At 35.8% G+C, this 16,783-nt stretch overlaps 1 protein-coding gene across 1 annotated transcript in view; it reads left to right on the forward strand.

Moving 5' to 3' along the window:
• The window catches only part of ST18 (ST18 C2H2C-type zinc finger transcription factor), a 65,357-nt gene that overhangs the window by 38,883 nt on the left and 9,691 nt on the right, over positions 1-16,783 (forward strand). The window contains exons 9-11 of the mRNA XM_070940544.1: positions 9,402-9,514; positions 11,768-11,830; positions 12,202-12,270. Coding sequence (XP_070796645.1) covers positions 9,402-9,514; positions 11,768-11,830; positions 12,202-12,270 — 245 coding nt within the window. The remainder of the gene's footprint in view (positions 1-9,401; positions 9,515-11,767; positions 11,831-12,201; positions 12,271-16,783) is intronic.

Here is a 16,783-nt window from a genome sequence, read left to right on the forward strand (position 1 = left end):
AAGCAGACATCCTCTATTTTATTTTCCAACAATGTTTATGACTCCTTTGTAGAACCTAATAGCATTTTTGTACAGACAGATTAATGCCTTAGGCTGGTGTTCTGCTTTGCAGCATGTTAAACCTCTGATTAATTTTGTTCTTAAAAGCTAGGTCTAAAAATGCTCCTGATCAGTCTCAAGGAAGACATTTATGGCTTCTGTTCTTGTTGCTTTCTATCTTGTTGTTATTCATCATATAGAAGCCAAAACCCATCTAGGTCTAATATTTATTATATTTAAGCCTTTGACTTTAAGCGATACTATATAACAGGATAATAATCTTCAAATAGAGACTTGACCAACCCTAAGTCAAATAAAATGGAGGGACAATTAAGGTAGAAAGAGGTATGCAGATCAAAGATATTAGAAGTCCATCTACTGTTCTCTATTATCTATATTTTCAGCCCAGTTTTGATCCTGGGATTATACCCAGGTTTGGTGTAGGGAGTTGAATCAGACAGGAATACAATACATACATGAGGATTCAATATTGCTTGGCTGTGTATTTCTTTGAATTTGAAATCTCAATTGCCAGAAACATATAAATCATATAGAAATTGGCTCTCGGACAGTGATCATCAAAGAAATCAATCAAGCACTTAAAACATAAACCATAACTCATTTGCTCCTCTGTATTCTTCATCAAGGCATTCACAAAATATCAACATGCATATCAGTATAGTGCATCAATTTGGTTTACAATAGAAGCTGAACAGGAAACAAAAATGCAGCTGTGGGCTGATACTCTCCCTTACATAAATAAGACAAATATTTACATAAAGGGAATCATCATTTGAAACAGATACTGTACTAAATTATAATTTAAAACCTGATGATTTCCTTGATTTTTGTTATGCCCTTTTCATTTATATGTTTATTGACTGTTGATAGTACATTTCTTGTTTGTTTTCTCCCTTCCCCCAACTTTTTGCCCATGTTTTCTATACGAATATTGTTGCCAGAATTAAGCAAAGTAGAGTATTATTTAGACTTGCTCTTATGATGAATAATCAGCATCAGATTCTTATAATGCGAGTTGAATGACACTTAGATAAATTAACAGGAATCAGCACTGTTTATTCAGATTTATCTTTGTGTACAACATAAGAACAACGCATGTATAATGACTGCCAGGTGGAGACCATATTAATTACATGAAAATTAGTGTAGAAAGTGGGAGATTTATTTCCATGTCATTGCAATCTTTCATTGCAAAGAAGGATCACAGTTGTGTAGGAAGAGCCATCACCCCAATCTCTGGCTTTCTGCAGTTAAACAGCTGCTTTAAAGCTTTACAATAAAGCATTCTGTGTTTTACTTCAATAAAACACATAAGAAGAAAATGGTACAATTTGAACAACCGATAGAAGAGAATATTTGTAGCTCAGGGTTGAACTGTGGGGTCTTTGGTGCTTCCTGAGCTTGGTAGTTACCTTGCAGACATTTCATTACCAAACTAGGTAATATCATCTGCAAGAAAACCACCAAGCTCAAAGACCACCAATTTTATGAATCAAACAGAACATATCTGAATACATCAAACTTGAATGGAACCATTAGTTGAAAGAAACTTATCAAGGAATTATACTCTGAGCATGTTGTCAATTTAAAAGCTATGTTGATTATTTTGTATCAATGATTTTTTATTAAAAAAACAAAAGAAGATGCAATATTTTCATAATATTTTTGATTGTTAGCAGTGCAGCTATCTGTCTGGAAGTATTCTTGCTCTTACATCAATAAAACCACTCTTACAAAGCAACTTTATTTTATTTTATTATTTTATTTTATTATTATTTGTCTTCTTACCAGAAGAGTATGCTAATTACAAGAATAAGTTATTTTCCTTCTTATTTATTTATTTATTTGATTTGATTTATATGCTGCCCTATCTTCCTAGGACTCAGGGCGGCTCACAACAATAAAATATCCAAATAAAAGTGTGTTAAAATACATGTTAACCCCCCCAGTCCAGGCTGAACAACCATGTCTTTAAGTCGTGGCGGAAGGTGCGGAGGTCAGGGGCCAACCGGAGCCCCAGAGGAAGTTGGTTCCAGAGAGTGGGAGCACCCACAGAGAAAGCTCTGCCTCTAGGGGTCGCCAGTCAACACTGTCTAGTCAATGGCACCCTGAGTAGGCCCTTTCTGTGAGAACGCACCGGGCGATGGGGAGCTGTTGCTGGTTGCAGATGGTCCGACAAATATCCTGGACCTAAGCCATGTAGGGCTTTATAAGTCATCACCAGCACCTTGAATCTCACCCGGAGGCAACTGGCAACCAATGCAAGTCACGCAGGAGAGGTGTAATATGGGCATATCAGGAACCACCCATCACGACCTGCATGGCTGCATTCTGTACCAGCTGAAGCCTCCGGGTGGTCCTCAAAGGCAGCCCTAGGTAGAGAGTGTTGCAGTAGTTAATACGGGAGGTGACTAGTGCATGAGTATCTTCTTGAAGGAGATGAAAGACTAGAGGGCAATCTTTTTCTTTAAGACTCCTCTGGGAAAATACAAGTGTTACATAAGAACATTCTTCATGATATTAGCCAACAGAATAATATCTCAAGGAGAACCAGGCAGATGCAGGTGTCTAGGAGCAAAAGAAAGAAGGAAGAGAGAAAGAGAAAGAAGGAAGTTCTGTGAAAATAGTGAGTTCATAGAAACATATATTAAAAAAAATCAATAAAGACTTATGTCTGAGCTGACTAATCAGTCTGAAGATATGGAAATGAAGGGCAAACTCCTACTTACTTACTTACTTCTGAATCTCACTAGAACAATGGATTTTACCACTTCAGGGATTAACAAAATAAAAGAAAGTTGGTGTTCTGTTATATGTGGATCAAACAAGTTCTCACAAAAAAGTGTGCTATCTTCCTGAATCCACAATATAATGGAACAATGGCAAAGTTTTATAAAATTAACTATTGAAGTAATATATAGGACTTCTTCCTAGAATATAGCAGTTTAAGGTCATTGTAGAAATGTGTCTGAATGAAACATTATTCTTACCGTGTATTAAACAACATGGTGAAAATTAATATTTTTCCAGTAAAAATACAATAGATTGAATTTATTTAAATTTATTTATTTATTAATTAAATATGACATAGTCTAGGGACTATTTAATTTTTATATATGAAAATTCCTTGACAAAGGAAATGGGAACCTCTAATTCTTTGTTCCTTGTTCTATTTAGTTTTTAACATTTGCCTATTGAATTAATTCATTGACAAAGATTTATAAAGGTTAATTGTGGGATCTTTTATTCTTATAATTTTGGTAATCATGTCTAATAATTTAAGTGTCTCTGAAGCTGAAAATATTGCAGGCCCAAATCGAGCTGTCACTAGAAGTTATAATTGTAAATATTGCTTCTGGGCATATGAAAATGAATTAAGTAATTGGTTAAAAGTAAAAATCCCATTAACCATTCAAACATTTCACATAACAATTTTTAACAATCGGTATTAGCTCATAATGTCAATTTGGCATTAACAAAAGATCAAAATGCAATATTATATCATAATATTCAAACTGATTTGTTAGTGGAATGATTTATATCTCATCTATTACATTTTGAGTCTCAAACAGTCCAAGTAAATTAACCTGTGTGTGAATATTTCAAAAGATTGAAAGAAGGAGAGTTTATATTGAATGCAGCCATTCAAATTTGGTAATAGAAAAAAAAAGCATAATGGTATAATTTAAGGTATAGAAAATCTCCACTACCTCCCATGTTCAAATGAAAACTTCATGAATAGGGAACACGTAAGTTGTTGCAAACTTGCAAACTTTATTTTTTAAGTTGTTGCAAACTTTATCAAGAAGGTTCCAGAGGAAGAGACTTGGAAAAATGCTGAACATTATGTGCGTGCTTGCAGATGATAATGGTGCAGCCAAGATAGAAAAGTGTGCTCAAAAATCATCAATAGAAGACCGTAGGGAGACCAATAAACATGATATCTTCAGTCTCCAGTAATTGATGTATCAATTTATGAAACATGATAGCAATAAAGAGGTAGAACTAGAAATCTTAATTTAGAAAATATGTCCAAAGGCATCCCCAAACTCTGGTGAAATTAGACTCATGATTATATGTAAAAGATACCTTGAAGGATATTTTTAAAATGCTAAAAACTAGACCTAACAGAAAGCAAGGCAGAGAAGTTTTACATGAAAATAAAGCATAAAGTTGTAATGGGAGTCTTTATTTGCAAACAGATAAAACATTTAGTAGAAGGGGACCAACAGATTTCTCATCCGGACCCAGTCCTGATCAGTAATGAGAAATGGAATAAAGAAGACAAGCAATTTGGACAAAAGCAACAGCCATCTTTTGGAGTTCAAGATAATAATGGAAAGAAAAGCTGGGTGAAATCAGTCATGTGCCTTGGACTTGAAGAAATCAGCTTTTAATGAACTGAAAGGAAAGGTGCACAGCACACCACGGCTTAAAACTGATTTTAAAAAATAAGCAGGTAAATGAGGGGTAGGAGGGCCTGAAAAATGAGATTCTGAAATCAGGAACAAATGATGTACATCACCAGGAAAAAGGGGAAATTAAAGAAAGGTCAGCAAATCAGCAATAAAAGAAAGATGGTGGGAATATGCAGAACAACTTTACACAAACAAAAAACAAGGCAAGCCATAAGGGGAAAAATGACCTACCAGAAATGGAACCAGATATCTTGGAGGAGGAAGTATGTGGGCATTCAACCAGTTGTCTAACCACAAAGCTTCAGGAGTTGATGGAATTCCTGCAGAGGTGCTGAGATCTCTGTCAACACTTTGCCAAAATGTATGGAAGTCTGGTCAGTGGCCAAAAGAATGGAAAAGGTTAATATTTATCCCCATACCAAAGAAAGGTGAAATGAAAGACTGTTCCAACCACCAAACCATAGCCTTGATACCATATGTGAATAAAATTATCCTGCAGATAATCCAGCAATATTTGAATCCAAATGCCAACAGAGAACTGACTATGTATAAGCAGGATTTCAGAAAGGAAGAGGAACATGTGATCCTATTGCCAATCTACACTGGATAATGGAAAAAGCAAAGGAATACCAAAAAGATCTCTACATGTACTTCATTGACTACACAAAAGCCAGCTATCAACTATGTTATCAACTATGTTGACCATGGCAAACTCTGGAACTGCCGCAAAGAACTGGGAATATCACCACACAACATCCAGCTCATGCAGTCATTGTACTCTTGATCAGGTAGCCACTGTTAAGAATGATATGTAGAGATGCAAAATGGTTCAGAATTGAAGAAGTCACTTAGCATGGTTGGGTCCTGTCATCTGAACATGTGCACAAAAATAGTAATGAGAAATGTACGTTTGGAGGAATCAAACATTGGGGTTAAAATTGGTGATAGAAATATCAACAACCTCTGATATGCAGATGATACAACATTGTTCATGGAAAGCTAGTAGGATCTGGAGTGTGAATCCTGAGAGTCAAAGGTTGAAGTGAAAAAATTGGACTGCACCTTATCATCAAGAAAACAAAGTTAATGACAGATGCAGAGAACACAAAGGTCAGAGTGTACATCAACAATGAGACCATCGAAACAGTAAAGAAATTCATCTTCCTGGACTCTAAAATTGACCAAAGTGATGACTGCAGCCCTGAGATCAGAAGGCATATAGTACTTGGAAGAACTGTAATGTCTATGGCATGATTAACATCTGGAAGAGAAAAGACTTCAACCTCACCATCAAATGCAAATTAGTTAACACAATAATTTTTCCAATGGCTACTTATGGCTGCAGAAACTTGGACTCTGAAAAAGGCAGATAGGAGAAGGGTGGACACCTTTGAACTGTGTTGCTGGAGGCAACTATTACACATCCCATGGACTGCAAAAATAACAAATAAAGAAGTGTTAGACCAAACCTCATCAAAAATATCCCTTGAAGCCAAAATCTCCAAACAGAGTCTGTCATACTTTGTTCATGTCATGCTAACTGACTCACTCAAAAAGTCAATCATACTGGGAGCAAATCAATGGAAAAAGGAGGATTACCCTAATGTCTGTTGGCTAGACAGTATAAAGGATGACACCAGAATGACCATGGCAGATCTGAAGGAAGTGGTGCAAGACAGAGGGGCATGGAAAGTGTTGATCCATAGAGTGGCCAAGGGTCAGACATGACTGAATGGCTGACAACAGCAAACATCATGTCAGTATTTAAAAGGTGGAGAAAGAAGGCCCTGGGAGACTACATATCAGTTAGTTTTATATCTATACTGGGCAAGTTGTTAAAACACATTATCAAACATAATCTCTGTGAACAATTAGGAAAAAACAGTACCATTACCAAGAGCCAGCATCAGTTTCAGAAGTACAGGTTCTACTCAAGTACATCTTTATCTTCTTATGACAGAGAAATTAGTTTGGTAGATGAATGAGATAGAGGTAGCAAATTTACTTTATTTGATATTAGTAAAGTAATCTCTTGATATAGCCTCTCTTTATCTTAATGGCAAGATGAATACATCTGACTTAGACAATTCTGCAGTCTAAACAACCAAATACAAAGAGCGTACATTAAGCGATTCTCCATCATCATGGAAATAAATATTATGGTTCAATCAATGGTCAGGTACCATTGAGCTTCTTTATAAGTATCCTTACAAGATGGGATAGGAAAGGTGCTTATCAAAATTGTGGGTGACACCAGGCCTGGAGGCAGGCTAATTCCTTAGATGGCAACCACAGTCCAAATTATCTTGACAGGCTTCAATACTAGGCCCACTAAGCAATGCTTCTGATTAGGAAGACAATCAAACATATAACTATAGAATTTTCATAAGCTGACTTGTCAGGAGTGTTTGTCTAAAAGAAGTAAAGGAACTAGTGGACCACTAGCAAAACATGAAGAAACATTATAAGACATCAGTTAAAAAGACAACTGAATATTGGGCTGTATTGATTGAAGTATTATATCCAGATCATCAGAGATATTATCTCATGCAGTTTAAAAGACATATGGAGAAGGTAAAACAAGTTCAGAAAAGATATATCAAAATAGTAAGGGATCTGGAAACCACTACTTATCAGGAATGGTACACATTTCATTTCCAAAAGATTAAAATAAATATGCCAATGGTATACAAATACCTGAAAAGCTGTGATATGATGTTATGTGTTATAAGATGGGATATATCTGTTCTTGACTCAAACTGGAAGCTGGAAAAAGACAAAAGAATATAAATTAAAACTAAGGGTGAATATTAAGAGGAAATTACCAATGGTAAGAACTGTTAAGCACTAAGCAGAAGTTGAGCTAAATTGCTTAAGGCCATATTAATTCTATGACCCTATGAGTCTTTCTGATAATATTTATCACTATCTTCAAGGATGAATCTAGAGTAAGTAATATTTTCTGCAGCTGGAACAGCTGAGAATGATTGTAAACTGAAACTAAATGTTTATATAAAACACTCAAATAAAGATGCAGAATCCAATCTGGGTCGATCACTGGGACCAGAGGTTTAATTTTCAGACCTTTTGGACTCGTGCTGGAGCCCATCCTCAGGGAATTTCTCTCTCACCAGTCTGGAGGATGGGTTCCAGCACGAGTCCAAAAGTCCAGGAGACTAAACCTCTGGTTCCAGATCCAGACTGAATCCTGCAACTTTATCCTGGGACACATTTTTTGCCTTCATTCATCAAATAGAGATGTTTATACTGTCATTTATAATATAAAGATAAAAGCATGGTAGTATACATGGGTCATGAATGAACCAAAATAATTCTCCAAAGGGGCCTTGAGAATACAGGAAGGAAGAGACAAAATATTTATCCTTTCATCTAAATAATTTTGTGTCTGATTAATGTCTAAAATGTATTAGATCCAAATAATATTGGTTATAAATGAAAATATCTTAGGTCAAAACCTAAAACTCTTAGGTCAAAAACATACTATAAAGGTACTATATTAGACGCAGTAAGTAATCATTATTATGTCTAGTTTAATACACACACACACATATATATATACATACACAAACAGATAGAACTGATTGTCAACTTGAAGGTCATTTCTAGAAGGTTTTTTTTTTCCTAACAAAGAAATAGCCTATCTGTCCAAATGTCCTCCTCAAAAATAAATAAATAAATAATAAAATTCTGAATTGGAAAAAGCTGATATTCTTTTTAAAAGGAAGCAAAAAAACTGAGAAATAACTGGAGCTTTTAGTTTAGTTCAACTGTCAGTTTTCCAAAGATTTCAGGGCTTAAAATGTTAAAAGTGCCAGATGCTATTATCTGTTATTTGTGTTGTCATTATGTTCTGGTCTTTGCAAAAATCAATATAAATGTCCATCTGTACATTAATGGAATTTCATTTGATTCCCCCCCCCTCCTGAATGGGTAGGAATATGGAAGGCTGGCAAGGATCCTAAGAACTATGTAACTCAGCTTCCCAAATAATGCTCACACATACAGACAGCCCAACAGATCACTTAGAAACAGAATAGAGACAAGTTAATTAAACAAAAAAACAAACAAACAACTCATATTTGTAGTTTACTTCATGCTAGTTTTCTAGACCTTACCACTGCCTAATATACCTTTGTATTAAATAATGTGGTTTGCCTCTAGTTTTCTGGTTTTGAAGACAGATTGTACAAGCATACAGAAAAGGTCACATTAATAAACTTATTTCCAATAGCTGTCTCTTGTATTTGAGTAGATACAACAAACTCTGAGTCCAGACTTTGATCTAAGATGACAGATGAAATAAGGTGATCATGACATTATTATTTGGTATTGAACTACTCCAGCATGGTGAACATGCTGATTACTTTTTCTGTCCAAACAGTATGGTTAGATTCATATGACTTGTTAAGCCATAGTTTGAGGAACAAATCATAGTGGCATGCAACATATAACATAGAAATTGAATGACCCTGGCTGCAATCAGATACCTTGTTAAACCAAACCCAAATAAACCACATCATGGTTTACCACAAACCAAGAATCAGCTTATAAAATCAGACATTCCTTTATTTTGACTAACTTCTGTTTGGGTTTATAATTGTGAACAATTTGTACAATTTCCCCCTGAGACCTAACAAACAATGTGTTTCAATGAGTACATATGACTACACACGAAAAAGTAAAATTTCCATGCATTTTCCTACAACATTTATAAAGATTTGTGTGAAATACCACTAAACTAAAAACTGTTTCTTTTCAACAGTTTCTATTTACCTTAAGTTAGTTGAGTGAATTAGGTAACTGAAACTGTGGAGTCCACAACTTCTGGGTGGCATCAGGTTGGGGGAAAATGGATTAAAAAATAGCAGTTCTTCAAAATAACCGTCTCTTCTATTATTTCAGAAAGATCCTGCAATCTGTCTTGAAAGCCTGGAGGAAAAAAAATCTTCAGACGTCTCAGAACCTAGTCCAAAACCCAAGGTCCATTCAAGAGATCTCAAAAAGGAACTGATCACGTGAGTAGATAGATAGATGGATAGATAGATGGATAGGTAGGTAGGTAGGTAGGTAGGTAGGTAGGTAGGTAGGTAGATAATTACATATACGTTGCATCAGTTATGGCTTAGTTTTCCTGTATGAAGAAAATATTAATAAAATTTTTGGACAAAAAAATATTTTTTCATTCAATGATTCAAGAACTCCATTTGTAAAATGTTAATTCCCAGGATCCCCGATGGTTTAACACAATAAACACAGAATATAATTAAACTCTGCATATAATAACTTACATACCTTATAAACCTTGCGTTCGATTTTAAAGCATCCAGTAATAGTTGTTTTGCTTGCTAATGTGCATCCAAAATATGCTTGGCTGTGCAATTTAACTGAAATATGTTTCGACACAAGTATGTAAAAGGTCTAAAAGTAACACTCAGGGCAAGGAACTTTTACCAGATATTTGCTGACAGAATTGGTAATGCAAATGGCTCCATCATGAGGAAATACTAAGAATGACAACAGCAATTATAAAGAGAAATTCTGTCTGAAGCTCAATTACAATACAAATATAAATATGGATTATATCTTTTAGAATATTAATGACCTCTTCAATGATTATATTATACCAAGGCAAATTGTATTCCACAGAATGAACTAGGTTATCAAATGTGTTATACTGCTAATTAAAAGAAACTATACATATATAGTCTATTTTTGTCTATTTTTGAAATACTATTAAGCAGCTACAATGGGCTGATTCACTGGTGGTTTAAGGATATTACTGAAAGTTGTAATCAGTTAATTATTAGAAAATAAAATAGAAAAAAAATGTTAGAAGCCTCAACTCATTAGTGGATAACTGACTGAATAATTAAATGGTTTAGTTACTTTATAAGAAAACAATATATTTTCATCTCTTTGGGCTATAGCTTTGCAGCTTCCATCTTCATTTTCCCTCTATCAAACATGCAGATGCATCTCAGTGAAAATACTTATAGTATTATAATCCATGTTTATTACATTAAAGCAGTATTTTCCCCACACAAACTACTCTTTCCCTCCTCTTCTTGGGACCTCAATTCAGCTGCTCTTCTTATACTAATTAGTAATCATTATAATGTCACTAGCTACCATTAAGTAAGGCAGCTATAAGCAGCTAGAAAGGAAGACAATCATGAGAAGGTATTTTATAGAATTAAACTAAGTGTGCCTCCAATTAAAACACTAGTAAAATAAACAGTAATATCTGATTTCTCAGCAAGTCTGTATTTTCACTCTTACATGTTTTTCTATCATTCACACATAGCCTTCTATGTTTGCTTTTGTGTTTCCCCATACCTTTCTTCCATATATGTGGAACTTTTGACTTTTTACAATAGGTAATAGCAGCATCGGCTAAACCAGTAGTTAAATGAATAAACTTCATTTATTTTTCTTTTTTTTAACTAGCAGTGGAAGTCATTGTTTCCAAGTATAAGGAGAAAGTTAATTTTTTTTTTCAAACCAGGATTTGAACTAAGGTTCAGATCTTGATAAAGAGAAATTAAACCAGGCATATAGAGAATCTCTCTTCCTCTCCCTCTCTCTCTTTCCCTCCCCCTTCTCAGAAATATTGGAAATATGAGCTTGCTTACCCATAAAACCCGTCTTCCCTAAAGTCCATTACAAGGACAGAAAGAAGAGACAGCTTCCTCATTACTAACACATAGCATTATATAAAGTATTTCAAGGAACACTTCGGAAAGCATAGTGGCTTGAATGGAATGCCTCTCCTCAAAGCCCAGAGACAGGAACATCCTCTAGAAGAGTGTTTCTCAACCTTAGCAACTTTAAGATGTGTGGACTTCAATTCCCAGAATTCTCCACCTATTTGCTTGAGGAATTCTGAGTGTTGAAGTCAAAACACCTCAAAGTTGCTAAGGTTGAGAAACACTGTTCTAGAAGACTCTGTGCAGTTGCTTCAAGAGGTTTTCCAAATTATCCATGCATGTCAGTGAATATATAGCCACTTCATATTGTCAGTACTATGAGTGTTGCTTGTACACAGGTACCTCCTAAAATAATTGTGCCAACCCTACTGAAGGACAGACTACTGAAATACATCAAATCTTTTGCACAGCCCAATGATCATGGAGAGCAGCAGAACATGGTTCCTCCAGCAGAAGATAGTTATTCCCCCTTATGCTTTTTTTTTTCTTAAAGAGAACCCATTTGTTTTCTCTCTCTTTCCCAATTAATTTGTGTCTAACTGGTTCACTTTATTTTCTTAGGTGTCCAACTCCAGGATGTGATGGCAGTGGTCATGTGACAGGAAACTATGCATCTCACCGCAGGTAAAAAAAAATGAAATGTGAAAGCATTTAACAAACTATAAAGATACAACACTGCAATCGGAAGTTGTAATAATAGCTATGTATTTACCAAGACCAATATATATTTCTGGGCCCAATTTAAAACATATTTTAATTTGTAAAATATTAAATACTTTGGATTTGGTAATTCACAAGATCTCCTTCACCTGCATGTAGTTACTGAAATTTATGTTACAAAAAAAAATAATAATAATCCTGAAGCCTTAGATTTGGTGCCTCTTACTTTGGTTAAGCTCTTAATTTATTTTTAAAAAGAAAAAAAAACCAGTAATCTTTTTAATTATTATTTTGTTACAGTATCCTTAAAATTCTCTTGCATTTCTTTTTCTTAGTGTTTCTGGATGTCCTTTGGCTGACAAGACGTTAAAATCCTTAATGGCGGCCAATTCTCAAGAGCTTAAGTATGAATTTGTTCCAAAAAAAAGGGGGAGGCATTGACTGATATGTTTCTTTACAGGGTTTCTTTCCTCAAAATCCATTATTTAATAAGAACAGCAAGTTATTTGTACTCTCTTTTTTCAAACATCATAAATCACTTTTACCAGGAATATTTTCTTTCTTCAGCTTAATTAAGCCATTCCAATCTCTTGTAATTAAAATTGCATGATGGAAAGTTCAGACGGATGTGCTCATGGGTGGGAAAGAATCTAATTAGATAAGTATTGTGGTAAAACCCTTGTCCTCTATCTCCTGGAGGACTATAATGACAACAGTGGTGGTAGTGTTGGAGACTTATTCCCCCCATTTTGCAGATGAGTTTCTAATAGTATAAACATTAAAATGATCCAGACCCACCAGCTTGATTGCATGGAGAACAGGCTGATCCAAACGTCCCATAAATTAGATGCTGCTATGAGTGCATTTATGAATGGTGTTGAGTCATGCCAGCCACTTAGCCATGGAGATGTCTTCGGACAGCGCTGGCTCTTCGGCTTTGAAACGGTGATGAGCACTGCCCCCTAGAGTCAGGAACGACTAGCACATATGTGCGAGGGGAACCTGAGTGCAATAAAGATAATAATAATAATAATAATAATAATAATAATAATAATAATAATAATAATAATAATAATAATAATAGCCTCTATGCCTTCTGGTTAAAGGCACTTACAAGTGTGCACAAAAGATTGGCAACCCAGATGAACCAGATCCTAAAAACACCTGAAAATGATGAATGGATGACAACTGGAAGGACATTTTTGATCCAAAAAGATAAAGAAAAAGGAAAGGACCCTGGAAACTATAGGCCAATCACCTGTTTGCCAACAACATACAAGCTTCTTACTGATATCATTGCAAACCAAATCTATGGATACCTGGAAAGAAATAACTTGCTTCCTGTAGAACAGAAAGGATGCTGCAAAAACTCAAGAGGAACAAAGGATTAATTGCTGATTGACAAGCTAATCCTAAAGAACTCAAAGAAAAGACGAACCAACCTGTTCATGGCTTGGATAGACTATAAAAAAGCGTTTGGTTCAGTTCCCCATAGCTGGATCAAGAAATGCCTGAAAAACTTAGATATCAGCAGCAACGTACAAAAATTCATGGAATCTTCAATGAACCTCTGGAAAACGAAACTTATGGCTAATGAAGAAGAACTGGGTGAAGTTGAAATTAAACGAGGCATTTTCCAGGGCGATTCCCTTTCACCCCTACTTTTTATACTCTCAATGCTACCACTGACAATCATTTTGAAGAAGATGAACTGTGGATACGAACTTGCAAAGGAAGGACTGAAAATCTCACACTTGATGTACATGGATGATTTGAAGCTGTTTGGTAAAACAAAAGCTGAACTGAATTTATTAATTGAAAACACAAAAGAATTCAGCCAAGACATCGGCAGTTTGGAATTGACAAATGTGCAACAATAGCAACCAAAGCAGGCAAGATCATAGAAGAGGATGGAATGGAACTAGAGAATGAAGAAATGATAAAGGCAGTAAAATCAGAAGAAGGCTACAAGTACTTAGGGATTTTAGAAGCCTCTGACTTAATGCATAATAAAGTCAAGGAATTAACTTCAGCCAAGTACATTCGGCGAATTCGTAAGATATTAATGTCCAAATTGAGTGGAGGAAACATCATAAAAGCCATAAATACCTGGGCTATACCTGTGATTAGATACTCTGCAGGAATAATTGACTGGACCCAGATGGAGTTAGACAATTTGGAAAACAAGGAAGCTTATGACAATGAATCATTCCTTGCACCCTAAAAGTGATGTTGACCGATTATATTTACCAAGAGCAGAGGGTGGTCGAGGACTCCTACAAGTAAAGCAGACTGTGGAAGAAGAAAAACGCAGCTTGAATGATTACATCCAGAAAAGTGAAGAACCAATGATTAAGGAAGTAAATAAAGGAGGCCTTTTAAAGACAACTAAAACAAAAGGAGAATATAAGAAAGAAGTAATTGAGCAGCGAGCTGAAAATTGGAAAAGCAAAGCTCTGCATGGCCAAAACTTGAAAAGTATTGAAGGCAAAGCTGACCAGAAACTAACTTGGAACTGGTTAAGATCAGGAGTACTGAAAAAAGAAACAGAAAGCTTTATTTTGGCAGCTCAAGAACAAGCCCTAGCCACAAACTGCATGAAGGCAAAAATTCAACGTTACCACCAACAGCAAATGCCGCCTCTGCAAAGAGAAAGATGAGACAGTCGACCACCTGATCAGTGGGTGCAGCAAAATTTCACAAACTGACTACCTACAACACCATGACCGTGTTGCTAAGATCATTCGCTGGAAATTGTGCCAGAAGTTTGGATTTGAGTACAGCAAAAACCACTGGGAACATCAGGTTGAGAAAGTTTTAGAGAATGAGAAACTCAAGACCTTGTGGGACTTTAGGATTTAGACTGACAGGCACTTGGTCCACAACACACCTGACATAACAATAGTTGAAAAGAAAAAAGTATGGTTCATTGGCATTGCAATACCTGGTGATGCACGGATTGAAGATAAGCAGCAAGAAAAAATCACAAAGTACCAGGATTTGCAAATTGAAGTTGAGCGACTGTGGAAAAAGAAATCGTGTGTTTTCCCGATTGTAATTGGAGCCCTTGGAGCAATACCTAAAGGGCTACCCCGCTATTTAGAAATTCTAAATTTGCTGGATTTGAACATTTTGACTCTACAAAAAACCACCTTACTCGGAACAGCTTACATCCTCCGACGATACCTTAACAGTTCCTAGGTCTTTGATTAGAACTCGAGCTGCTGAACTATTAACCAGCCTCAAAGGCTGTGAATCTCATTAAAGATTAAATAATAATAATAATAATAATAATAATAATAATAATAATAATAATAATTCTATTAGGATCATTAACAATAGTTGAACATTATATTAGGATCAATAATAATAGTTGAATCTTAATGTACTTTTTTTAAAAAAAAAGCAGTGATAAATCCCACTGACAAATAATAAAAGGATGAAGAGGAAGGGTGAACTTAGCTATTGACATTTAGATGTTTTCTCTTCACCATCTGCTGCTGGTAGAGTAGCTTTGAACTGAAGAATAAGACTTTTGTCCAAGGTCAAGTTTAAAGTACACGATGGAAGTGCATAGCTACTGTATACCTGTTGAGGAATCAGGAATAACCTCTTCTGGAAATGAATGGCTGGAAATTCTGTTCTAGTGAGACACTCCAGTCCTGACCCTAGACAGTATTGTGAGTCTCAAAGACTGACTCTTGAGTTGATCTGTTCAGTGCATTCAGTCCAGAGAAATATGTTAAGAACTTCAGAAGAGATCAAAGGAGAGAGGCATCTCCCATTGCTCTATAAGTTACGTCTCTCTCCTTTGGAACACCTGACTTCAGAGGCGCAGACAATGTTCTTTTTACAGTTTTCTATAGGGCAGTCAAACCTGAGTTCTTTTACCTGGCATTTCATGTTTGAAGAATGCAGAAATTACTCTAGGCCAGGGTACGCATACCACAATTTTTGGATGATAGAGTGATGTGTTTTATGTTTTATCAATGCTTTTATATGATTGTACCGGAAGTGAAGCTGGAAGCATACAATTATATATAATTAAAGAAAATAAATACATATACTATAGATACAGATGCATACATATTCTACCTTCAGATTTTTTTAAGTCAAAATAACTTGGTTGTCCAGCTAAGGTATGTCTCAGGAGTTACTTGTGGGCAATATACCGGTACTTTACAGCAACCATCGAAGCCTCCTTATAAATTGCTAACAGAACAATTCATTAGAAAATGAAGCTTGATTAAAAGACAGCATTGAGGCACTGATCATAGCAACATAAGAACTAGCATCAAGCACCAAATCCATACACGATCCAAGGTGCAGGCTGTGGAGATAGGCCTCAGATACAGTCAAACCCATAGTGGCAGGGTATAAGATGCAGATAAGAATAGTAGCACAACCAAGCAACTGGCATTGTGTACAGAGATATTTGCACTGTGTATGGGTTGGACTGTCCCCAGTTCAGATGGGATATTCAACAGAAAGTCATAGAGAATAACAGGACTAAGATTCTGTGGGATTTTCAGATCCAGATGGGCACACAGGTACTGGTCAATCAATCAGAGATCATGATGGTAGATAAGAAGCAGAAGACAGAGCTGGTAATAGATGTAGTGGTGCCAAGTGACAGCATCATCAGGAAGAGGAAATATGAGAAGCTCGAGAAGTATCAGACCAGAAGTGAAAACTGGAAAGGATGTCGAAAGTAAAAGCCGAATGGTCCCTGTGGTGATAAGAGTATTTCAGGGCTGCCAAACTGGAACAATGGTTCCAACAAATTTCAGGAAGAAGATCAAAGCTTTCTGTCCAGATGCATGCAGTGCTAGGAACGGCTAAGATACTATGCAGAACCTTCAAACTCCCAAGCCTCTGGCAGAATCCCCAAGATTGAGAAACACACGTACCACTCAT

Source organism: Pituophis catenifer, unplaced genomic scaffold (genome assembly GCF_029215685.1).
Source record: "Pituophis catenifer annectens isolate HBS135680 unplaced genomic scaffold, rPitCat1.0.hap2 SCAF_3, whole genome shotgun sequence".
In the NCBI taxonomy this organism is placed as follows: domain Eukaryota; kingdom Metazoa; phylum Chordata; class Lepidosauria; order Squamata; family Colubridae; genus Pituophis; species Pituophis catenifer.